Below are 25404 nucleotides of genomic sequence, written 5' to 3'. Positions count from 1 at the left end.
TTAATATAAGTCTTAAATAGTTATATCTTCCGACAGCAATCACTTACATAGAGTGTTTGGACCGAAACACGGGTCTGTCAGTCACTCTGCTCTGCTCTGAGCCGAGGAGAAAACATTTATCGTATCCTACAGTTTTTATCCAATGAGGAGAGAGAACGGCATGCAGGGCTGTGTGCAGCCAAGGGACACCGTGAATGTGGCGATGTAGGGACGTGGACTGTTATGGTGCGTTCAAGGAAACTTGTATTTTTCCGACCGTGAAGTCGTACCAGTTCACCGGTCGGAAGTTACGAGTGGCCGTTATAGTGACTTTCACCGGTAAAACAGGTCGGAAAAACACGAGTGGGTTGCCTGGAACGCTACAAAGTCGTAAGTTGTGACTTGAAGCTGTAATTTACGATTTCAAAAGCCTGCCTGGAACGCAGCATTAGCGAAAACGACCGGACCACTTACTTCTGCTTTAACTATTAATAAAACATTACCATTTAATTGAGTTTTGTAGGTAATGCCTCTTAAAAATGCCATAACAAGTGGCCCCTCCCCAAAAAAGTACAGACAAGATTGTTTTGTGACAAAAAAGTTGAAGGATAGGATTTATTTACAGAAGTAATACAAGGCACAGTTATAAAGCATGTCTTTGCAAGTCTAACCTGCTTTGATGTTGCCAAAAAGAACAGAAGAAAGATAAGCAGCTTACATAACCTAGCTCCAGAGAAAGTCAAATTAAAAATACACTGTACATAAAAATAAAGATTTAGTCTCTGCCCACATTCCTTAGTCGGCACTCTCCTTTTTCTTCTTTTTCTTTTTCTTCTCAGACACTGGAGGCTCTGGGGTCTCTTCCTCTGGCTCCTCCACTGCTTCAGTCTTTTGTTTCTTTTTCTTCTTGGCTGGAGTTTCCGTTTCCTCTGCTCCGTTATCTGTGGCGGCCGCTTCCTCCACCTCAGACTTTCGTTTCTTCTTCTTTTTGGCAGGAGTCTCCTCTGCTCCGTTCTCTGCCTCGAGGGCTTCCTCTGCTTCGACCTCCATCTCCTCGGCCGCTTGCTTCTTCTTTTTCTTCTTGACGACCGGGGTATCTGCTTCTCCGTTCTCCGCCTGCGAGGGGGCAAGCACAAGAATACAGTTAGGTAAAGACCGATCGCTTTTAACTTAAAATACGCCAACCTTTGATTAGATGCCAGAAACATCCGTTGAAAGGCTTCAATGTCTGACTCACTTCAGTGATCAGGTCCACTGTATGGGGCCAGCCAATGGTTCGGAGTCATGCTGATGTAGCATGTCGTACACTGAGACAGGACCACGTGTGGGTCAAATCTCAAATCAAAACATGCGTGGTCGGATACTACAAGTAAGGGGCTCACCTCGACGTCACCGTTGGTGTCTCCGTTTGCGTCTTGCAACTTCTTTTCGCGCTTCTTGCGTTTCTTTTCCTTCTTGTCTAGTTTACGCTTGATCTCGGCTGCAACATCAGTAGCCTTGAGACAAGAAAAAAGAAAGTTAACTACAACCTATGTCAACCCATCCTGTTTAATGGAAAAAGTAAAGCTGCATCAGGCTCATTAAATCAGTTTCAACCCTCACAGTCATCAGGGAAAAATGTGTCATCATTCACAGCATCCCAAAAAACATTCATAAAAAGAAACCACTTCTCGCAGCTCACCTCTTTCACAGCGTCTTTCATGACATCCACATTCTTCCGTGGCACGTCGCCAGTCTCGTAGAACGACAGGCGCTCCTCCACCTGTTCACGCAGCTTGTCACCAAACACACTTGTAGGTACCTCTGTAACAGAAGTAAAAGATTTGTTCAAAAAAAAAAAAAAAAATCACAGAGCCAAAAGCATTACATCAGGATCAACAATCATGTGGCTTTGCTCAGAAAAAAAAGCTTCAACATCAACCCGAGGGATGAATACTGTTGACGAAAAATATGAGCATCATTGCAATTATGCCACATGAACTGCAAGCCAAGATGGACACGAGGAGAAAAAAAAACTAATTCTGCAAAGGTCCTGTCACTCACCAGAGAAACAATCAATACGTGAGGCAATGGTGCACTTGTTTGCCAGGTATCTGGAGATGCGGCCTTTGTTCTTGGCGGCGGCGCGGCCGATGAAGGTCGAGTGGAAGATGAGGCCGTACTTGGGCGTGTTGCCACGAGTCTTGAGGGCTCTGTGTGGAAATACAGCTACATTCATATTCAGGAGTCACACTGAACGACACTGGGAGGGGGAGTGGTCGTGTCACAGATCAAGAAAATTAGCATGGAATAAAAACTAAACACTAATGTGCCAGTCAATTGATGAAGATTTCAATTTGAGTAAAAGTTTTAAGGGTCTAAGATGCTTTTCCAATGTGCTACCTCAGTGCTGTGGGTGGCTGCTCAGACTGTGGGGGTGCATTAGGGAGAGAGGGATCACTCCAGAGGACACTTTATAGTTTATAGTCTCCCCCGGTCACCCTGCTCTGCTCCAGCCCAGCCCTGCCATCACTGCAACCACTGGTTTCCCCAGCAGGGAGGGGGTGCCCCAGTACCTGAACAGGGCCTTCTCTGCTCCCAGGATCTGGACGGTCGAGGCCGGATACTTGGCCAGGTTGGTCAGACTGCCGGCATGGGAGATCAGACGAGCTCCCACCTGGAGGAAAAAACAGCATCGGGCTCAGCGACGTACAACGCAGGGGGATATTTTAAATGGAGGATGTGTGGATTAAGGACCATCAGCACCGGATGTGTTTCATCACAAAAATTCAGGGGATTGACAGATTATGGTATAACATCATTGGTCCCATGTGTAAATGTAAAAAAAAAAAAAGTTTAACACATCTACTCACCACTTCTCCGATTAAGGCTGCCAGGTTTGGAGCCACTTGGCTCATCTTGGAGCGCAGGTACTCCTGCAGCTCCAGACGATAAGCAGCCAGAGACACCACACGGTTGGAGAACCTCTCGATGTTGATCAAGTCGATGGGAGAGATGTCCATACCTGAGGAGAAGAAGCCATACAGGTAAACACACTGACTTGTGCTCGTGGTTGTTGCTGCAGCCATCACAGGTCATGACAAATTTAATGTGTGATTGTTTCTCCCGACAGGATCCGCAGCGAGGAATTGTGCCCTCACTACAGGTTTATGAGAGAGCTTATCTGCCCCCCTGTGTTGGGCACCAAGGACGATTGTTGGTCCGAGGTGGGCATAAAAGGGGCGTGATTTAAAATCTGTGTTGTGCATGAATTTGCAAATCCAGGTGCAGTTCACAGACTCCCATAAAGGGATCTATAACAGGCAACATAAGCAGAGACTTTTACATTAACATGTTATAGCTTAAACAGTGGAAAATGCCGTTTACGGACCCATGGAGGAGCGTGAAGCCTCGAGGATGGCCTGAGCCTTGGCGCCATCCATCACCACCTCCTCCATCTTCTCCAGACTCTCCTCTGACAACTCCTTCCTGTTCCCAATCAGCTGAGCCATGCGGCAGTACATCGAGTTGTCTGACACGATCTTGATCAGCTCCGGGAAGTGGTAGCCGTACCACTCACTACAGACACACACAAAAAAGGTACAGATTGTTAGTCAAGACTTGTAAATGTCATTGTATATTTCTGTGATACAATGACAATAAAGTGTGTGGAATTTCATTTGAGGACCATCAGCACCGGATGCGTTTCATCACATAGAGTCAGGGGATTGACAGATTATGGTATAACATCATTGGTCCCATGTGTTTAAAAAAAAAGTTTAACATGTCTACTTGCCATGATGAAGTGCAGGCAGCACAAGCTACAAACTTAAATGCAACTTAAAAACTCGCGGCTCTTTCCCTACAGTGGCTGCACATGCAGATCCATTTAACTGGATGTCTCACCCAACAGTACTGCCCCACCAGACAGCTGACAGAGCAGGTGTGTGTCGGAAGAGATCAATGTCCCTCCCGTTTCTATACAGCCAGCACTTTAGGGTGTACTGTCTGTGGTAAGCTTATGCAAACTGCAAAACTAGAGCCAGACGCCCTTCTTTAATTTTCAATATGCAACCCTAACCCTAACCCAAACTTAAAAAAGCTGAATTTCAGAATAAGTGCACACACAGAAAGTGACTGCCAAAGGTCAGACACAGGTGAATTGTGCAGGAAAACCACTTTGCAGCCACAGTCTCCTTGCACTCATGTTTTGTTGCAGCGTTGTGGTGGAGGCAAACCTACCGGACACGCATGGAGAACGTGTTGATGTCTTTGTCCAACTGGTCCAACAGGGCGATGGACTGGATGATCATGTTGTCGGCCCTGTTCACGTTGAACTTGACCTTGGCTCTGGAGTAACTGTGGCCGAGACCCAGCTGAGCTTTGGAGGCGGCGAGGCCGGTCAGACCTTTCACCAGGGAGTGGAAGTGCAGACGCACACCTGACAAGGACACACAACACAGACAACAGGAGTTTGTTGGCGTTAGGAGGAATAGAGGCATGAGTGGTGTTTATCTAGAGCCCGTTCAGATTTTCAGTATGAACCTTCATGAGTTTCAGGATGAAAACATCACATCATAACAGGGCCACAGACAAACTATCCAAATACATAGCAAGTAATTTATCTCACCTCTTGTTATTTCAGCCACCACACCTCCAGTCTGGATGGACATACTAAATTCCTCTTGGAGAGCAGCTCCTATCTTAGCATCTGAAACCCCCAACGAAACCTTCTTCTTCCCTGAAAGAGGAAGGTTTGTCTCCAGGAACAACTTCAAGTCAGCATGAACCACACCTGTAAGAGATGAAACAAGTCTTAAACACTTGCACTCACTTGGATGCAACTCAGACTCAACAGCAAAGCCATTTTGAATGCAGCGTCACTAAAGTCACTTATGATATGCACTCAGTGGGGTTCCCATGGGTCTTTGATTTCATATAAATTCATTAAAAATAAAAAAAAATTAAGCTTCATTGTGTGTGAAAAGCATTAGAAAACAATTATAAAATAGTTCGATGTTTTCATAACTGGGAGTAAATACATGTTGCTGTCGGCACATGTGCAAGAGGCCACATGGTTGATCTCCACTCAGCTCCACACAAAGTGCTGAATAAGCCATTGTCCAATCAGAAAAAAATCATGTACTATAAACCCATTTAAGTGTGTAAAACTTGTACTATTTCTGAAATAATTATAGGTTAAATGATATAGGCCTGAAAAATTAAATTAGAGACCCCTCTACTTAAATAAAAGATATTAAATTAGATGTAATTCAGCTTATAAAATGTTTTACCCCATACATTTCCCACTGCACATTAAACGACTCCTGCATTTCTAACAGTTTTCCTCATGTGTTCAGGGTTTACATTAGGTTGTCAACACAAGCAATCAGTGGATTGACAGATTATAAAACATCATTACAAATGAGGAAAAACTCTACATTGATCTAAATGGGACAAGTAAACATAAAATCTACCTTCAGAAATGGCGTTCATGTTCTCCAGAGCAGCCTGGGCCGACTTGAAGGGGAAGAAGGCGGCCAGGCTGACCATGCTGTTAAACTTCGCGATGTTCAGCACGCTCTCCTCCACCTGAAACACACGCACACACACCGTCACGTCGGATATCCACCAAAAAAGACTCCACTAGGACAGCAAAGTTAAAGTGAAGACACTGGACCCACCTGAGGAAGCAGCATGCCGATCTCCTCCACCTCTTTGACGGCGAATAGCGCATAGCCCGCCGCGTGCTCGAACAACACGTGTAACAACACCTACAGCAGGTAAAAAAAAAAAAAGAAGCGTATTATTAGTAAGAAAACTACTGACAAATACTAACAAGAGAGGAGAAGAAGCAAAATTGTTCAACACAAACTGTCCTTGTTGTCGTCATAGGTCATTTCAAATTCAATATGATTGTTTCTCCCGACAGGATCCGCAGCGAGGAAATTGTGCCTTCACTACAGGTTTATGAGAGAGCTAATCTGCCCCCCTGTGTTGGGCACCAAGGACGATTGTTGGTCCGAGGTGGGCATAAAAGGGGCATGGTGATTTAAAATCTGTGTTGTGCGTGAATTTGCATTACTATTTTATAATACTAACACCCATTATTAAGTTACAGCGATATTTTACCTGTAAATACTCTGAGATACCAAGCGTGTTTCTGAGTCTCCACGTGGTGACCGCACGAAACGGTGGTCACCACGTTGACATCTTTAGCATTATTTGTTACGTAAAAAAACAAAAAAAAACATTTAAACGCAATAGTTACACAAATACAGTTTCCTAGCTGCACTCCGGGGACCTCGTGTGTTACTTTAGCAGCCACGTCGCCCTCGTGACGAACCCACGTGTTGACTCGGGCCCGTACGGAAAAAGCCACGAAGCTAACTCATGCTAACGTTAGCCACCCTGCTAATCTTTTATCTGAGCGGCCACTAAATATTTCACCGCGACTGGCAGCCAAATAAATCGCAACTTTTCACATGCATGAATTCGACTAACAACACTGCTCGAGTTTAATTTCAGTGGAAACTTAAAATAAACACGGATCCCCACGCTAGCGTTAGCCACGCGGGTGCTGCGTGCTAGAGAGGCCTTTAGTTGTAAACACATGAAAATAACAGTTTCTATTCATAAAGCGTCGGTAAAATCAACAAGTCCTCAGCTCTATCAAGCAATAACAATGTTTGTAAGTAGGTCCACACACCGAGCACCACTCATCTTACCATGATTAGTAAATCTGTGCAGCAGTAGCACACAGAGTGTGTCTGCTCAGCTCCCCCTCCTTTACGAAAAGACGGGAGTCGCACGTTTCAGCAAACTGCAGCGTGACCTAAATACCGCGAGAACTACTGTAACACCGCGAGACTTCACTGAGAATCCTCCTCCCTCCACCTGCTGGTTAGAGAGCACAAATGACACAGATTTTAGGCAAATCTGATTTCACACATTTCTTCTTGTTATGAAAACTCAACAAAAACAAAACCAACTATTTATAACTACGTCTTTTCATATGTTATTTCTTCTTTAATCGGTCTAGGGCGTTCAAGTGGCTTTGTAAATGTCAGAGAGGCTGGGGTGATTTCATTTTATCATAGGCTAATAATTCCTGGATTGTGTCCATATCATAGGCTGTATTATATAAATGGGATGTCAGATGAAACACGATTGTGACATCCACTCTAATTTTAGTGGTTTCTGTGGACATTTATTGATTTTAAGGGTAATAGCCTATTGGCCATGAACATTTAAAATGCATTAAAATATGGAAAACAGTATTTCACAAGAAAGGCAGATGTATATAGATTTACAAAAAAAAGGTCAATGTGTATAATACCATGTTTAAAAAAAAAAAAATTAACAGGTGATGGAAAAATGTAGCATGAGTTTGTGCGTTGGTGTGGCAGCATTACAATAAAGTGCTACAGATGGGGTACAGAACTCATTTTTTATCGTGCAATAAATCGCACAGCAAAGGCAATATTTTTAATTGTCCACTTCCACAGAGTAATCTGACAGCAGTATAAAGCCAACCTGCAATATCATTTTACCACCGTGCAGGAAAACTGGTAAGTGTCAAATTGAGGAAAAGACATCAAGTTCTTTGGAGTCGTGGTGGTTTCCAAGGAACGAGTGCATGAAGGTCTGTTTGTGCACAAGTGTAAATCACTAGCAGGTCATAAATGTCCCATTGTGTTGGATTTTAGTTTGGGGTGGAGAATTTATGGCCGACCTCTTTGGATGCATCATCTCCTGGCTGCCACACACACACACACACACACACACACACACACAGTTGAAGTCAACTATATTTATCAAAAATAATCCTTCAGTGTTTTGATATGGTGATCAAAGTGAAACTCACACACAGAGTGACCATGACTTCTCAGTTAGGAGTATGTCTTAATTAGGGCTTGATAGTGATTCCCTTTGCCCATCCATTTTACAAATAATTCCCTTCACAGTATCACACCTTAACCCAGAGTGTGTATTGCATCCTGTAATTCACACAAGCCTCCTCATAGCAGGCAAACACCTGAGGGGTTACCCATCAATGTGTCATTTTGTCAGTCTTGTAATGCCTATGTACCTACAACACGGTGAGCTTAGAGCTGTAATAAAAAAGCCAGATTCCTGAGTAATATGTGCGTTTCCAGGAGCATGGAGGAGAGCGCTTGAAGGAGCCCGTTGAGCAGCGGATGTGAGGGAGGACAGTAAAAAAGCTTTAGGGATCAGGAGAGGACTTGATATAAAGGCTGGCTGGGACAAGCAGACACTCAGACCGGTGCAGCTCTGCTCATCCTAAAGCACACTTACCCGAAGTAACTGACCAAGGCTGACACAGCGCGTGAGTAACATATGGAGCTTCTTCAGCCTCTCTAATGTCTCCTGGGCTTTTCTTTTCCTGCCTTTCTCCCCCTCCCCTCTATTCTCTTTTTGAATATCTTAATGTCTGTGTTGCTGTTTTAAGTATGGCTGTTTCAGCCCGGGCTCTTATCTCTTTTGTCAATGGAACAGTTTGTTGTTTGCTACTTCCATTCTTCTCCCCCCACTCCCACCACCTACTTCATTCCCTCTGCTGTCTGTTTGTCGACCTCTCCCTTGCATAATGGCATGTGTCCTTCTTCTGAGCTCAGACACACACACACACACACACACACACTCTCTCTCTCTCTATCTCTCTCTCACACACACACACACACACACACACACACACACTGGACCTCATGTCAAATACTGTGTGTTGACCTATTTTGATTGTCGCTTCACTTTCCCACTGCTAAAAAAAAAATCATCCCCTAATTACTGTACTCACCCTGACCTCAGTGCCACTCACCCCTGTCCATGTGGAGAGTGACACACACACACACACACACACACACACACACATTGTACTGTGCCTCTGTATAGCTGCTCTGCCTATGCTTATGTACAGTATGTGTAAATGTATATATGACCAGGACGGAGCAGAATGAGCATGCGTGGAGCCGTGACTGGATGTTTGGTGCTGGTGTGCCTGGTGGCGCTGCTGGCCGAGAGGACGGAGGGACACATCACCTTCTTCAGCCCAAAGGAGATGATGCTGATGAAGGTAAGCAGCTTGTGTTGGTTCATGTCAGTGAGCTGAAAGGGATTAGTCCATTGATTCATTGATTACTCAACCAACAGAACACTGATCAGCAACTACTGACTTCCTATTGGGAAGCTGGTTCTAGTTTTATAGGACAGTTAACTGAAACTATGGGCTTTTTTTTTTTACCCTTAAGGGAAAAAAACAATTGTTATATTGCACAGTAATTTAATATGCAAAATGCAAGCCTTTTCCTTTCAGTGGAGTCATATTTTACCAATGTCTCATTATGTCTTGTATTGTATTGCTCTATTGGATAAGTCATTTGATGATACAGTGTGATTGTATGTAGCATTTTAACAATTGATCAATCAATTACCACAGTATTGACTGATTAATTAAGTGGCATTTTTCAGGCCAAAAATTCTCAGGCTCTTCATAATTTTCCTTGTCTTGTGTGAAATTGAATATATATTTTTATTTTTATTTATTTATTTTTACCTTTGTTGTGTTAGTCAGACAAAATAAACAATTTGGTGACTACTCTCGTTCTTTAAAATATAACAACAGATATTTTAACTACTTTTTCAAAGATTTATAGAATCAAAAATGAATTGGAGGATTAATAAATGATACAAAAAAGACATTAGTTTGAATCCAGTATAGCAAATTACTTTAAAATGAGTGTATATTATTGTGTTAATTTTATCTGACAAGAAAGAAGGTATGAATGTTACTGTTAATCACTATTATCATGTGCTGCAGGAGCAAAAGAGTAGAAAGGACATGGAGACTCGGTCGGAGGAAGGTCAGTTTGATGAAGTCACCGTCCAACAGCTTCCTCAGGAGGAACGAGTTGAAACTCCTGTAAGTGCTGTTTCTGTACATTAACTCCATTTCTAATGAATCACTGTCATCTAACACAGACCATTAACTCTTCTTTGTTTTCATGCGTGTCCAGGATAAAACAGTGGAGATTGCCGTCCGTCTTTCACCCAAACAGCTGGATCATGTGGCTCCAGTGCTCGAAGAGATCATCCACGAAATAGTGGGTGAGCGTCAGAGAGGTTTGTTGAAAATGTCACACCATGTCCTTGTATCTTCTTTCACTATCAGACAGATTAATAGACACAGACTCACAAGTGATAATGCTCTGATTTAAAAAACAAAACAAAACGAAAACTCTTTGGTGACATAATTTTCTCTCACTATCTTTCTCTCTTTGCAGCCAAATAGCTGGACCGAAGACGCTAGTGGATGAATACCGTGTAAATTCTTCAAAAAGCACTGAATGCTCAAATGTTTTATTGTATTTTAATGAATCAGTCAATAAAGGGAAGTCACCATGTCACGAAGTGGAGCTTGTGATTTAATTTTCAATTCTTAAAAAGCATGTCAGTTTGGCCCTACATGTACATTATTACATCAGCATCCCACCCTAGGATAAAGAACATCAACTCCATTTCCAAGAAACCATGGCTTCTACTTTGAAAATGACTTTACTGTAAACTTAGTAATCACATTTGGCATTGTATAAGAATTCCTTCACTGAAGAGGAGCAGGAATGAGCCGCCTTATCGAGCCTCCGTTTGCCTGATAACAGTTTCAGAGCTTTGATGTCAGTCTCTCGCAGATCTCAAAGTCCTTGGCCGCGAGGGCATCGTCTCGTGCTAATGGGGCAGGAAGAACCAGGGAGCAGTCGCTATCAAAATACTTCCCAGTTATTCCCTCTGTTTCCTCTGCCACTGCACAGTAGATTGAGCTGACTGCACCCTCTTCTGGAGACTGAGAGGGAGAAAAGGGAAGGTGGGATTACAACAGAAACCACGGATAGATAAATACAGGTGCAAATATGCAACAAGGAAATCAATGCATTCTCTACTGGGATGTATGTCTAGAGCAGGGGTCTTCAAGGTTTTTCAGGCCAAGGACCCCCAAACTGATGGATAGGTGGAGCAGGGACCCCCTACTATATTAAACAATTGTATATTATATTAAAGGGATAGTTCACCCAAAATTCAAATTGCACTCATTATCTACTCACCCTCATGTCGACTAAGGGCTGGGAGAAGTTTCAGAGTCCTCCGTGGCTTCTCTGAGTTACAGGGGGTCTCGGCATAGCAGTGCATGTCCATATAACGGTTGCAAATGGATACCACTTTTCTTCGTACCAAAAAGACACACCAAAAAACATCCAAATACCTCCATGCTGCTCGTACGTAATGTCCGTCTTGTATTGAAGCCCCGAAATGTGAAATTGTTCCAAAAAAAGTTAAATAAGTCTATATTTCAAGCTTGTTTGTAGCGGAAGCTCCTCTTCCTGGTCCGTCCAAATCTCGCGAGATTTGTGCCGGCGTCAGTAATCGCACTGACACCGGCGCAAATCGCGCGAGATTTGTTACAAAGAAAAGTGGTATCCATTTGCAACCATTATATCATGGACATGCACTGCTACGCCGAGACCCCCTGTAACTCAGAGAAGCCACGGAGGACTCTGAAACTTCTCCCGTCCCTTAGTCGACATGAGGGTGAGTAGATAATGAGTGCAATTTGAATTTTGGGTGAACTATCCCTTTAAACTGGGTCCAGTATGGGCCATGTATAAAGTACCTTTTTGTGCATTCAATACGAAGCTTTTCAAATAATACACAGGTTCATATATTCATGTTTTTATTTTGATTGGTAGAGGTACAGTGAGTAGGGCGGCTGTGCAGACCTTGTTAACTGAGACAAATGCCAATATCAACAATGTCTGTCAACTTTTTATTTGAAACATAAATGTGGAAGCTTCAAGATATAAAACATCTAAGCAACCAAAAATTTCACGACCCCCCTGCAGCACCTCCGTGGATCCCCTAGGGGTCACAGGCCCCCTGTTGAAGACCTCTGGTTTGGAGCAACCAGTTGATATGCATGAAGCTCCCTCTTATGGGAACACATCATCATAAACACACATCAAAGCAGCAGAGTTTGTTCTGTACCAAGAGTTTGAACACTGAGTGAAAAGAAAACAGCTGCGAAACAGGCCAGGCTGCTGATGGATCGCAGATGTGAAAGTGTATGTGAAAATGCGATGTTTGCAACAATGTTTCTGTGTGTCTGTGTGGGTTCTTGATTATTGTGAAATTGGCCAATTCTCGCAAGTGTGAAAGTATTTGTATTCACACACAAAAGAACACACGCATGCACACACGTGCTAAGAGTGCTACATTGTGGTCAGTCAGTCATGCATTTTTGTTTAAATTAATCCGCACTCTGGAGCATATATTTTAAAAAAAATAAAAATAAAATTATGAGGCCTATGAGGTTAGATACTTTTTACGGTGCACTATAACTTGGCTCTTGTTTGTGTTTATTAATTCCAGTTTGTCTGCTAATAATCCAGTTATAGGAAAGTGTGATGGGGCAGGAAACACAAGCAGTCAGGCATGCAGGCAGTTTCTAAACATGACCCCTTAGTCACACACAAAAAAACGAACAGTAGAGATGTTATCCCAAAACTGTCTGTTAGGGATTAGGAACAACGTCTCCCGGTGTGTTACTGTGAGTATAAGATTCACTGTCATACACTGTTTTCACATGGCAACAGGCAAACAAACAACACCTTTTTCCCATAGACTGTAAAAAAATAAATTTCCACACTAATGCAACAGTGAAAATATAAAGAACAAAAAAAAAAAGGTAATTATGACCACTTAAGTTTATCAGTGAACTCAGCTTAGTTACGCTCTGAGGGCCAGTGCATAATAACTCAATGGAAAATGGACTCTATCCATCTCACACACTAGGGGTTATTCATGAACAAATGGTGTGATGCCAGTCACCAAATTTCAACCAGACTAATGGCAGAAAGTCAGAGCATGGCTGTGATTTTTGGACTGTCAGAGCACCAGGACGGAAGAAAACAAAATGATCTGCTAAAATATTGAAAATGATTCCTAAGGTTTATGTCAAGTGCGTTTAAGTTTTGTATTTTTCCTACGTCATGTTAATCCTTCTGGTTTTTCTTGCTTCCCGGTGAAGTCCAACCCCAAAAACCACCATGACTTTCACTATGAACAGTTCTCATTTACAGTTAATTTCGAAGGAAGAGGAGGGCATTGCTTTAAATAGCCGCCATAGAAGACATGCTGAAGTGATTCATTGCTGTATAAGTATATACTATACGGCTCTAATCACTTGATCAGTATTGAAGTTTGGAGGGTGGTGTCTTATTTGAATCATCTGTTCAAAACCATGTATGGGAGTGAATCTCCCACACAGGTGGTAGATTAAACAGTGTGTTTGTCTGCTCTATGTTGTGAATACTTTGCCAAGTAGTAGTAGTAGTGTAATGTCCAAAGCACGAGTGATTTGATATTAATTAACATTTTATGAGTCTTTGCAGAACAGGCTCCACTCAGGATAACACATCACAGGAATCAAACCTGATTGCTGTGTGCACTGCGGTCTAAGTTTCGTTCATATTATGATTTCTTTTTTGGTTTTGTTTTGCCTTGACTGAACTGTGACACATCTGGGAATGATTCAACAGGGGTTTCCAGTGAGGCATTTGGTTTTCGCATGATGTCTGTGGCAGCCAAAGGTAATGATTACAAAAATATATCCTTACCGCAATCAGTGACACACTTCTCAGTCAATGACTGAAACACCGCCACACATGTTTTTAATTCATGCGTTTTAACTCATGCATGCACATAAGAAAACAATCCTGCCTTTTAACAAAAGTTTAATAGACATAATTTATTTGCATGAGCCCTAAATGAGGGAACTCAACTATGCATTTCATAATTAAATTCCTCTGAAAATTATTGCTTCCTTTGATGAGAAAATAGCGAATGGCTCTCTTTTGGCTCACTGTTCTCAGGACATTTGACACCTGCACTATTTTTATTGTACACACACCAGTGTCTCTGTAAAGCCAGTGATGTGGGTGAGAGTTTACTCATACCAGGAAGTCTTTCTTCCACAACACCTAATCGCATTGGATTATGTGGGCAGGGACTGTGCATTAGAGTTAAACTGACCTTGAAGAAGAAAAATCCGATGATGTTGAACACAAACCGCACCATAAATGGATAATGTCTCAACACTTCTGTCATGACAATTCCAGGGTGGACAGAGTTTGCAACGACACCTGTTTGTGATAAAGACACAGGAACACATTACATTGTGAGCACAAAGACAAATAGAGAGTGGTATAGAAAAGCATAATCAACTCTTTGAACGCAGGCTTTCCTCTCAAGATTATTATGGCCTTTTATGGGGGAAAATTTATTTCAGCTGCAGAGTCACAGTCCCTGATTGGATTCATCTGTGGTCTTCTTGAATATCAAGTACAAGTTTAAAAGGAAAAAGTTTTTTTTTTCTTTTAATTTCTCTGAAAAATGCACTGTTTCTATTTGTACAACAGCAGAGAGATGAGATGTGATCAAACCAACAAGAATGAGGTTGTTTAAGCTGAGCAGAACGATGCACAAACAAACGGGTTCTTGGCAACTGAAGTTCACAGGATGTTCCACAGTTTTTACTGAGCAGCGCTGCCAAAGGAGGAGAGCCATGGGCATATAACTGACAATACAATGCTGAGTGAATGAAATACAATGACAGAGTTGGGTCTTTCTGGGGGAAATTGAATTACGATGTTAAATTCTACTAAGGTTTCCAAAGGGAGTTGTGTGAAGTATGCTAAATTTCCTGACATGATGTAACATCAGTTGCAGCTGGAGATGTCAAGTTTGCAAATTAAAAAATCCGGGGTCGGTTTCACACACACACACACACACACACGCACACACACACGCACACACACACACACACACACACACACACACACACACACACACACACACACACACACACACACACACACACACACACACACACATATCTAGGACAACATTTTTGTTGGTTGAGTTGCATGGTGGGTAATGCAAGGTGGGGGTTCTTGAAAAGGAAGAAGAATGTGTGAATGTGTGAACGAGGCAGGACATGTGTAGCCTATGTGAATGTGTGCAAGCTATGTAGCCTAGCTTAATGCGTACACTTGAAAAGAATTATATTTTTGAGTCTAACAGTTTTGTAAAAGCACACTGTGAAATCAGCAGTGCTCTACATCGGGCGTTAACAGATAACAGTTTATTAATCCAGAAGGAAAGACTGCAACTCAAGTTAATTGCTCTGCTTGCCAAGAAGAACAATACATTAACCAGCTGGTAACGCCCCATCTTGCAAAACCACTGAATCAGTGTAGCATCCAAGGATGGAGATGTAGCCCTGATCAGTAGTTTTTTTTCTCCGTTTTTTTTAAACTAGGCTATTTGTCTTTGGTCCAAACACAACAGTGCACTTTAGAAGTGCTCATTGTCACCACTCACCCCACTGCTGGCTAGGTAAAACTTAGCATAGAGCATGTTTTTTCACTGGTTGTTTTGTGTTTAACTCCTGCACTGTGAGTATAAAACAGCATGTGGGGTCAAGCAGCACAATAAAAGGAAGGGCTGAGTATTTGAGACCGTAAATTACAGGAAACCTAGAACCCGTGGAGTGCAAACATGCAGATGTAAACATCTGATGAACAATGAGGGTAATCAAAAGTCTCAGTTTTTCCATCTTTGCAACAGAATCAGTCTTATCCTCAGACGACCTCTAGTCCTCTAGACCTCTAGACATATTTGGCATCACAACAGTGTTATGTCTAAACTTCCTGCAGCATTTATTCAAATGGAAACACCATGCATTTACTATACTAATGATAATCACAATCATTCTTGATTTAAGCCTACCTGTCCCCTGCAGCCTGCGTGCAAGTTCATTGGTGCAGATGAGGTTGTGCAGCTTAGTGTGGTTGTAGACGCTGTCCATGCGATAAGTTAGGTTTTCCCCACGGAAATGAGAGAAGTCCACTTTACCCTTCTTGTGATTGACCGAGCTGAGGGTGATGATGCGTGACGGAGCCGAACGCTTTATGAGATCTGAAATGTATCAGAGACAGAGAAGAGGAAACGAGAGGGGGATAGACATTACACATACATAGTGCTAAATATTTAATATGTCATCACAATAACAGGCGGTCTATAATCCTCGTTCCATATGCAGAGAAGTTAGTATTGTATTGAACAGAGAATACACACATGCACGCACACACACATACACTTACCCAGCAGCAGGTTGGTGAGAAGGAACGGCCCCAGGTGGTTGGTGGCAAAACACATTTCAAAACCGTCTTTCGTAATCTGCCTGGGCAAACCTGATCATAGATTTGAAAAAAAATGCATTGAAAAAAAAAATCCAACGATTTGCATCTGGATTTTAAAGGATCAACAGATACTCTCATCATCTCTCCAGAGCTCCATCCCCTCTGCACTATCTGCTGCTGCATCACCTCCTTTCCTCTGCTTATGAACCAGCCTGCCCACCATTACTCCCATTTAGCTGGCCTGCTCCCCCTGCTTTTCCTGCCCACCAGAAGCTGCTTTTATCGTCTCTTGTTACCTGAACAATCCCCATTTATCCCATATTCTATGTTGTAAACTGTTTTCTTGTCTGTACCTAATATCTATTGCATGTCTGCCCATCCTGGGTGAGGGATCCCTCCTCTGCTGCTCACCCTGAGGTTTCTCCTGTTTTTTTCCCTGTTAGGAGTTTCCTTGGGAGTTTTTTCTCAGTTGATGTGAGGGTGTAAGGGCAGAGGATGTTGTTATGATGCTATTTTAAGCCCTTTGAGACAAACAAAAATGCAAAAATGGGCTATACAAATAAACTTGCCTTGCCTTGCCTCTCATAAATATGCAGAAAACTGCATTGCTTATGTGCATTATCTTACTGTACCATTGCAACCTTATATGCCCGCCCAGCCTTGGGGCTGTGTCTGTGTTTAATCACTTGCTCATTACAAAGCATTGGATGTCAGTAAGACTCAGAGTCCTTGCCTCCAGATGTCTGGCAGATGGGCCTTTACTGATGAAAAGCTTTTCACTGTGCTGTCGTTTCAGTTTTTCATAATATTCAGATTAAAACCAAATGAATTCCCTTTTCACTGTGCAGACCGGGCGCCTATGTCACCTGACACTCCAGCATTGTTGATGAGGATGTGGAGCGCTTTCTCCTCCTCGAGAATCCCCTGAGCAAACTCCCGCACAGAGTCCATAGAAGACAGGTCCACCAGACGCAGGTGGATGTCAGAGTTTCCTGTTTTCTCCTTGATTTCTTTAAGTGCTGCCGTCCCCCGGGCCTCGCTTCGACAGGCCATGATAACACGGGCCCCTCGGCGTGCAAAGTCCATGGCAATGAACTTTCCAATCCCTAGAGTGAGAGAGAGCATGAATTTGTTTGCACTACTTGATAACAAAACAATGTCCATACAGCTTATTCAATTGGTGATTTTCTTTTTCAAATAGGTAAAACATAAAGGCACTGAAAATGTCAAACACTGAACCCCTGATAATGATTTGAATTGTTTAACTGAGTGTGTGAAGACCTTCAGACAGCTGCTCTGTGCTCACTCAGCTCAGTCACACATGTGCGTTTAATGGCACAAAAGCAAAACCCAGCTGTTCTTTAAAACGTAACTCAGTCTCATATTAAGAGGAATGTACTGGTTTCAGATGTTAAAGACTGAGCTGGTTACTTCATTTTCATGTGTTTGTTTAGGAGTCTAGTATCAAGAAGCCTACATCCTGTTAATTTCAATCATCTCTGTGTGGAGTTTGATGGTGCCAGGTTGTCCCCAAAGATTTAACAGGGGAAGTAGCTGTTCCACAATCAGTGTTGCTGCACAAACATCAACCGGTGGGTGGAGAAGAAGGATATTATGAGTCACAGCTCCACATTAAAGATGGCATTTCAGTTGTTTGTGTAGCTATACATAAATGACAATGTTTACTATCTCTCTCAATCACAAGAGGTCAAGTGATCATGTCATGACATCATGATAAAAGGTGCATGTAGCACCAGTAAGTATAAATAAACATCTAACAAAGACTTTGTTGAAGTTTTCAGAGTTCTTAGCAGACTTAATACAGAAATTTGACAAAATACTGATTTGTGGGGACTTTAACATTCATATCTGCTGTCCATCCAATCAATTGGGAAATTATTTTTATACATCTTCTGAACTATTTTTTACTCACTCAATTACTACATGGTCCAGCGCCTCATTTTGATCACACAATTATGGTGTCTGCCAGCAAAATCACTGTCATTCCCTGCAGACCACCCTCCCATTTTCCCAGAACTAACAGTGTCTTTGCCAGCAACTAAGCCTCTCCTGCCTCCCTGCAGCTGCACCACGACCCCTTCCACAGCTAAAGAATTTGCAGAACATACTGTATCTTGGATGGCCTGCTGTCTCCTATCACCCCAGATTTTTCAACTTTGTTGCCCCCTTTCAGGATCAAATCCTCCAAAACTAGAGGAGATCCATGGATCAACGACAGCAGCACCTGTGCTCTCAGACAATGTTGCAGACAGGCTGAACGCAAATAGAGGAAAGACAAATCACTATTGTCTCTATCTGGAGGGACAATCTAGCAGCTAGAGCTGTGAGAGAAGCAAAATCACAACATTTATCTAGAACTCACTAATCTCACTAATCTCAACAAACTGCCATCGTTCAAGGGTGTCATGAATGCCTCCACTATTGCTCCAACAGATGTTTCCACTTGTGAAAGGTTTTTGTACTATTTTATTGATAAAGTAGCCAAGAGCCTTCTGTACACTCGACAACTTTGAGCCTGTTTCTCTTTCCCTTCTGTCCGATGATGCAGCGGATGAAACCAACCAACTGTCCCTGAGACTTTGTGCCTGCTAATGTGCTGACAGGTGGGTTCTGCCTACTCACTTTTATTAATAGTTCAGGCTCTGTCTATCTAATTTCAGTCTCTCATCTGCCATATTTTAATATTTGAACCTTTAAATTAACAACATAGAATGATACTAACAGTTTTACATAAAACATTACCATTTTGCATCAGAAGAGGGTGTTCTAACACCAGTGGGTCCAAGCCATGGATGTATTAATTTATGTACCGTATTGTATTATTGTCTTACAATAGATCCATGGTCCAATCAAGCAGTCTCTGCTCTGCGCATGTGCAGAAAATAAATATGCCGAGCAGCAGCAACGAGCTAACAGCTCTTGTGTCGTGTGTTCGGATCCACAGGTATGTAAAATGTATTATTTTTACACCTTTGTTCAGTTCAACTATGTACAGTGCCCGCCGCCTGAGTGGCTTATGCTGCCGGACCAGAGACCCCTAGCTCTGGCGCCGGTAACACGTAGGCCTACGCACGCTGTTCTCGCTGTTGGTTGATATGTGCTGCTCAGAAAGTTCCAGCTCCTTCGTTCTGACTGTCGTTTTGTGGTCCCCAAGGGTAGGACAAAACGGTAGTTTCATACCCACAGCAATTATAATGCTGAATAGTAAGGCCACAAGGTGACTTTGTTCATATTGAACTTTAGTTAGATCCAGGGAGATGTTAAAGCAGAAGTAAGCGGAATGTTTGTGTTAATATAAGTCTTAAATAGTTATATCTTCCGACGGAAATCACTTATATAGAGTGTTTGGTCTGAAACACGGGCCTGTCAGTCACTCTGCTCTGCTGTAAGCCGAGGGGAAAACTTTCCTTGTATCCTACAACCTTTATCCAATGAGGAGAGAGAACGGCATAAAGGGGCGGTCCTCTCTGTGTGTGCAGCCAAGGGATTCGCGTGAATGTGGTGACGTAGGGACGAGGACCAATCGATCCATGGCGAGGGCGGGGACTGCTAACTCCATCGGCTGACAAGAAGTTAGCCAAAACGACCGGATCGCTTACTTCTGCTTTAAAGCCTTTTCTATGACTATATTTATTTCATTTTTGGGAGGGGATTAATGTTTTGTTCTTCTATTGTATGATTTGTCTGTCATGATGTCTGATGTCTTTTTATATTGGGATTGCTGAGTTCCCGTCTGCACAACAAATTTACCGTCTGGTAAGAAACCTTGACCTTGACCTTGAAAAACTGCTTAGAAAATGTTCAGTAAAAGAGCAAGTAAGTAACTGAGTCAGCTCTGCTAAAAGTCCACAACGATATTCTCCCTTGTTGATGTGAGGAATCTAGTCATACATGCTCCTAGACATTACAGCGGCCTTCGATATAGTTGATCATATCTCCCCACCTGTCCAACCACGCTCTGTCCTCAAATGGTTTTGCTCCTACCTCAGCAACAGGTCATTTTCTGTTATAATTGGTGACCTCTCGTCCTCTCACGCCCCCCAATATAAAGGATATATTTTGGGGGCTTTTTCACATTTAATTGTCTTCAACAATTCAAATAATTTTCAACCATTTCATACAAAATCAACCTCCTTCTTACAAATTCAGTTTTTTTTTTTAAAAATCTATTCGCGCCCATTGCTTCAGCTATGTTAGCACTGGTTCATCAGTATTCTTTTGTTATCAGGTTAGCTGCAGATTTCAACTCTTCGACTGTTGCACTTTAACATGCAGGATTTCAACATTTTCTTCTACTCTTTCATCATTTCTATTGCTTTATCCCTTTAAAAGGCATTCATCTCTCAGCTTACAAGTTACACGTTTCAGCTATGACATCAGCCTTTTCAACACTGCATCAGCAGTTTCTTCAGCTAATTCTCCATTGCTTCAGCAATGGTGTTCAGCTTTCAGCATTCAAACGCATTTTCTTCAGGAAATGCTTCATTTATTTTTCTTTTTACTCGGGCTGTCAGACCAATAAAATGTTCAATCTAATTTACAGTAATGATCAGAATTAATCACATAATATGAACTAACAATTCACATTATTTTCTGTATTGTTGTTGAAATGGAAAGATAAATGTATATGGTTAACTTTTTAAATTATTATAACTGTAAAGACAAAACCAAATGTGAGTTTTATTAAAAATTGGAAAATAAAATCAACTAAATTATACCATGCCATAACTCCTATTTTTTCTTGGTGAATGGATGTGTAATTCAGAACATTCATTCAACAACTACTGCTTTCATCTTGTTCCAAGTACGTGCCCCGTGCTTCCCCCCAGTCTGATAACCTGACCCCACCCGGATGTGTTTAGGCTATCATGTGTCTCATTGTGTCCCTTGCCCCAGTGTCTTCCCTTTGTGCCCGTTTGTGTCATTCTAGTGTTTACTTTTATGTGCATTTGACCTGTTTCTGTGATGTTAACCAACTGAGTGTTGCACTACGCTTTTGAGCTCTCTCTCTCTCTCTCTCTTTGTGGAATAGGCCTGTTCTCTTGCTACCAGTTGCACATTAACTCACACTTGAATCACAATAATAATACCAACTGTGTGTATTTGACCTATTTCTGTTATGTTAACTGACTGAGTGTTGCACTATGCTTTTCAGGTCTCTCTCTCTCTGTCTCTGTTTGTGTTCAGCTGTCGATGAAAACCAAATAGCAAAAGCCAAAGAATTAGGCCTATCCTGTTGTCTTGTTAATACATAAATGCACATTAACTCACATTTCAGTAATAATAATAATGATACATGCATTCATAGAACACTTTCCATTAAAGTGCTGTACAAGTAATTTAAATTTAGACAGCAATGATAACACACATTTCAAACAAAAAACAAAGAAAAAGGCAAAACACCTGCAACAAGAAGTGGGTCTTAAGCTTGGCTTGACAAAGATGTTCATATCGAGATGATATGAGCTGCTGCAATTTGAACCAACTGCAGATCACGTAAACTCTTCTTGGGCAATCTTGATAAAAAGGAATTACAATAATCTAATCTGGATGTCACAAAGGCATGGATATATCAGTCTCAGCATCTTTAAACAAGAGGATTGATCTGATCTTTGCAATTTTTCTGAGGTGAAAAAAGGCTACTCTCATCAGTCACCCCCTTTACATGTAAATCTAACATTAAAAATGTTGAACATCTAGCTCCTTCCCCAACAATGAACCACCTTGTCACTTTTATACCTTTTCTTCTCTCCATCTTGACACAAAATCAGAATTTACCTGGTACCTTCCTGCTACGGCCATAGTGTTGTTGTACTGTGTGTGTGTGTGTGTGTGTGTCTCCCCAGATCCCTCCTGCTTTTAAAAATGTACCTGCAAACCACTTTAATTGTCATGTTTAACTGTCATGAAATGGTGCTGTAACAAACTGGAACTTGGTTTCAACACGACAGAATTAAAATTAGACAAAAGACACAAAGTGACCAAAGAGTTCAATTGAGGTTCATTTAAGAGGACAGAGGAAATTCTCCTGATGATTGTTAATTGTTGATCTATCTAAGATCAGTGACAAACTGAACAGTAACAGTAAATGGGTACTAATGGTGAGACAATGCATTGAAAAAAGTGAATCTGAGATTAAGTGAAACATAGCCTAATTTGAATTTGTGATAATAACAATGATATTCCAAGTTTGTATGTTTAGGTCTAGTTTTGAATCAATTTGTGTTTCTTGGACACAAAGGAAAATATAATTTTTTCTCTCTGTTTTGGTCGTTTTTTTTCTCTACGGAGCTCACCCTCCAGTTTCAAAGTGCATATCACTGGGGTAAAAACTCACCGCTAACCCTCCTCACTTCCCCCTGGCCATGTGCATTTCAATTCAACCAAGCCAGTGAGAAGGCAATCCGTGGAACGATGTCTACCAAAGTGGTTAACGTTAACAAGAGATTACAGATTATGGGGTGTGTTTGTAGCTATGTCCAACTTTAGCAGCTGCATCCTTTGGAGGCGGCATTTGAAGGCTACATCACAACGTTGTGACAAGGCCTGTCCCAATTCGAAGGCTCTTCCAAATGTGACTAACAACCTTTGTGTCCTCCTAGAAAAGGTTGTTATTCGGCAGTCGCATAGTCTGCACCTATCCTTCATGGCGAGTTGTTGTATTGTCTAATTGATGAGTTTGATTAGGGAAAGGTGAAAGTACTGTTTGCCTCCATCGTGTTGCTGAGCAGCTCGTGTCTCTGCCCCGCCAATCTCAGAACAACATGCACCAATAATTCAAGGTAATGAATGACTATAGGGATTATGGCAATAGGCGGACTTGCCAAAATGTTGAACTATCCCTTTAACCATCATAATTACTCAGAAGCTGTTTATTTAAGGTGCAAATCGTGCATAGTTAATTTTTAAGTGATGCAAACCAATTTTCTTAGGTTCATAATCTCAACCAACAAAAGCTTGTTATCTTTAGCGTAGGCTACTCTTTCCAGCAAATACCCATCAGCTATTGATAAAGTTAAGTTGATCTTGAATATTTACACACTATACACTACGGGCAATTTTACAGTGGCCAATCTGTCAAACCTGCAAGGAAGATATTAAATAAGAACGTTTCGTTTCATTTTTACTATTTCCCTGATGGTTACAACACTTCCCTCCCACCATGAAGATGCAGGGTTCAGTTCTCAAGTCTCATAGAGTAATTCATATAATCTCCTCTATGACACACACCTGTTTTAATTGCATTTAAACACATTTACTATTTTATATGAATTTTTAATATAGCCTATTTTATACTGTAAATATGAGCGTTAGAGCTCAATATGGGGTGGAACCTATAGCCAACCGGCTTCGTTCCCTCCTTGCACCATTGAAATTTGTGTGCTAAATAAATAAACTAAACTAATAACTCCCAGGTCATGTGACCTGTTGGCTCAAAATCAACACAGGATGGTAGAGCTAAGCCTCCTCTATGACACACACCTGTTTTATTGCATTTAAACAAATGTAATATTTTATATGGATTTTTAATTTATTTTATACTGTAAATATGAGCGTTAGAGCTCAATAACTCCCAGGTCATGTGACCTGTTGACTCAAAAGTAGGGGTAAGCCTCCTCTATGAGACACACCTGTTTTTATTGCATTTGAACACATCTATTCTATCTATTTTCTATGAATTTTTAATGTATTAAGAAGGAGCGAATGTCTGTCAAATATCCAACTTAAAACTAACTTCACTGCAGTCTATTAAAAAATAAAGGTGAACTTGTCTGACTCCTTGCACCATTGAAATTTGTGTGCTAAATAAATAAACTAAACTAATAACTCCCAGGTCATGTGACCTGTTGGCTCAAAATCAACACAGGATGGTAGAGCTAAGCCTCCTCTATGACACACACCTGTTTTATTGCATTTAAACAAATGTAATATTTTATACGAATTTTTAATTTATTTTATAGGCTACTGTAAATATGAGCGTTAGAGCTCAATAACTCCCAGGTCATGTGACCTGTTGACTCAAAAGTAGGGGTAAGCCTCCTCTATGAGACACACCTGTTTTTATTGCATTTGAACACATCTTATATTTTCTATGAATTTTTTATGTATTAAGAAGGAGCAAATATCTGTCAAATATCCAACTTAAAACTAACTTCACTGCAGTCTATATGAATAAAAAATAAAGGTGAACTTGTTGTCTGACTGAACAGCTAATTCACACACCACTGATACAAAACGACGAATATATTTAATTAGTGTTTAAAACAGACAGATAAAAGTGTTTTCTTTGTTTCTTCTGTCAGAGAAAAGGGGCATCAAGTCAATAAGTTACAGCCACTCAAAACTTAAAGCCAGATCAAACAATCCTCCTTACCCTCTAAGCATTTCTTATACTATGGAGACAAGTCTATTGTCATCCTGTAGCTAAATATGAATGTGCAAGGTCAAATTGTAGCCTTACCAACCTGTATTGGCGCCAGTAACTATCGCAGTCTTCCCGGTCAGCCGCACCGGACAGGCTCGAGGATCCCAGCTCCCTCTGCGCTGCAGACGCACCACGAGCGCCAGCAGCGCCGTGGACAAAACCCACACCGGGTGGCACAGGACATCAAACCAAACCATTTCACTTGTTCCACAGCCGCGCCACTGCCTGCATGACCCGGGAGAGAGGAGCAGGAGCGACCTTTATATGCCTCCTCCAAGTCGTAGTAGGTAGGTGGGTGGTGCCCTGAAGTCCTCAGCAACGGTCTCCCTCCTACTGACGCACTGGTGCCGCGGCACGGGGCAGCAGGGAGCTGTGAGGAGTCTCAGTGAGGAGCTGCGACTAAAAATAAGTAGCCTAACATCCGTTCAATCACAACCCCTGGCTTTAATGCTGTTTTTTCCAAACTTTGAATGCCCGATGGGTAAAGCAGTAAGGAAGCACGCCTCTCTGTTCCAAAGGTCAGAGTACTATCCTTTGATAGCAGAGCTTGGGCAATAAACCAGCCAAGCATAAACTCAAAATGTTGTTTGTTTGTTGTTGTTTTTTAAATATAGTGAATAGTGAAATGGTGAAGCATTGCATTGCCTTGTGCACCTATATGTGTACTGATATTTCAGCAAAGTTTCTTTTTTTATCTGTTTGTTTATTTATTTATTTATTTAATTTGCA

General features: G+C 41.7%; 3 protein-coding genes and 3 non-coding genes across 7 annotated transcripts; 1 reads left to right on the top strand and 5 right to left on the bottom strand.

Annotated features, from left to right (window-relative positions):
- Positions 1–564: 564 nt before the first annotated feature.
- nop56 (NOP56 ribonucleoprotein homolog) lies at positions 565–6759 on the bottom strand. The gene is made up of 12 exons (XM_085776055.1): positions 6687–6759; positions 5643–5732; positions 5436–5550; positions 4589–4753; positions 4201–4399; positions 3350–3537; positions 2832–2983; positions 2535–2635; positions 2023–2171; positions 1661–1782; positions 1362–1475; positions 565–1095 (listed from the first exon to the last, which is right to left on the bottom strand). Exons 1-12 carry the CDS (start codon positions 6687–6689, stop codon positions 775–777), a joined length of 1719 nt encoding a protein of 572 aa, XP_085632181.1. The 5' UTR covers positions 6690–6759; the 3' UTR covers positions 565–774.
- LOC146987073 (small nucleolar RNA SNORD57) lies at positions 1548–1613 on the bottom strand. The gene has a single exon (XR_015035951.1). It is a non-coding gene; the product is annotated as a small nucleolar RNA SNORD57 (small nucleolar RNA).
- Positions 3074–3193, bottom strand: LOC146987072 (small nucleolar RNA SNORA26). Its single transcript, XR_015035952.1, has one exon. It is a non-coding gene; the product is annotated as a small nucleolar RNA SNORA26 (small nucleolar RNA).
- Positions 5873–6004, bottom strand: LOC146987071 (small nucleolar RNA SNORA26). Its single transcript, XR_015035953.1, has one exon. It is a non-coding gene; the product is annotated as a small nucleolar RNA SNORA26 (small nucleolar RNA).
- A 1355-nt stretch (positions 6760–8114) lies between the features above and the next one.
- On the top strand, positions 8115–10383 carry mlnl (motilin-like). 2 transcript variants are annotated; one of them, XM_085776057.1, is made up of 5 exons: positions 8115–8308; positions 8922–9052; positions 9797–9898; positions 9993–10098; positions 10260–10383. In XM_085776057.1, the coding sequence occupies exons 2-5, from the start codon at positions 8933–8935 to the stop codon at positions 10265–10267; spliced, it is 336 nt and encodes a 111-aa protein (XP_085632183.1). In that variant the 5' UTR covers positions 8115–8308; positions 8922–8932; the 3' UTR covers positions 10268–10383. The 2 variants fall into 2 exon arrangements, with proteins under 2 accessions (XP_085632183.1, XP_085632184.1); XM_085776058.1 differs by lacking the exon at positions 8115–8308 and having other exon boundaries at positions 8900–9052.
- On the bottom strand, positions 10305–25199 carry LOC146987068 (retinol dehydrogenase 11). Its single transcript, XM_085776056.1, has 6 exons — positions 24716–25199; positions 17096–17335; positions 16191–16280; positions 15817–16005; positions 14059–14168; positions 10305–10816 (listed from the first exon to the last, which is right to left on the bottom strand). Exons 1-6 carry the CDS (start codon positions 24870–24872, stop codon positions 10637–10639), a joined length of 966 nt encoding a protein of 321 aa, XP_085632182.1. The 5' UTR covers positions 24873–25199; the 3' UTR covers positions 10305–10636.
- Positions 25200–25404: the final 205 nt, after the last annotated feature.

This window comes from Trachurus japonicus, chromosome 5 (assembly GCF_045865225.1).
Source record: "Trachurus japonicus isolate A0001 chromosome 5, Traja_1.0".
Lineage (NCBI taxonomy): Eukaryota > Metazoa > Chordata > Actinopteri > Carangiformes > Carangidae > Trachurus > Trachurus japonicus.
The sequence above is the reverse complement of the archived record's forward strand: the minus strand, read 5'-3'. Positions and strand labels throughout refer to the sequence as shown.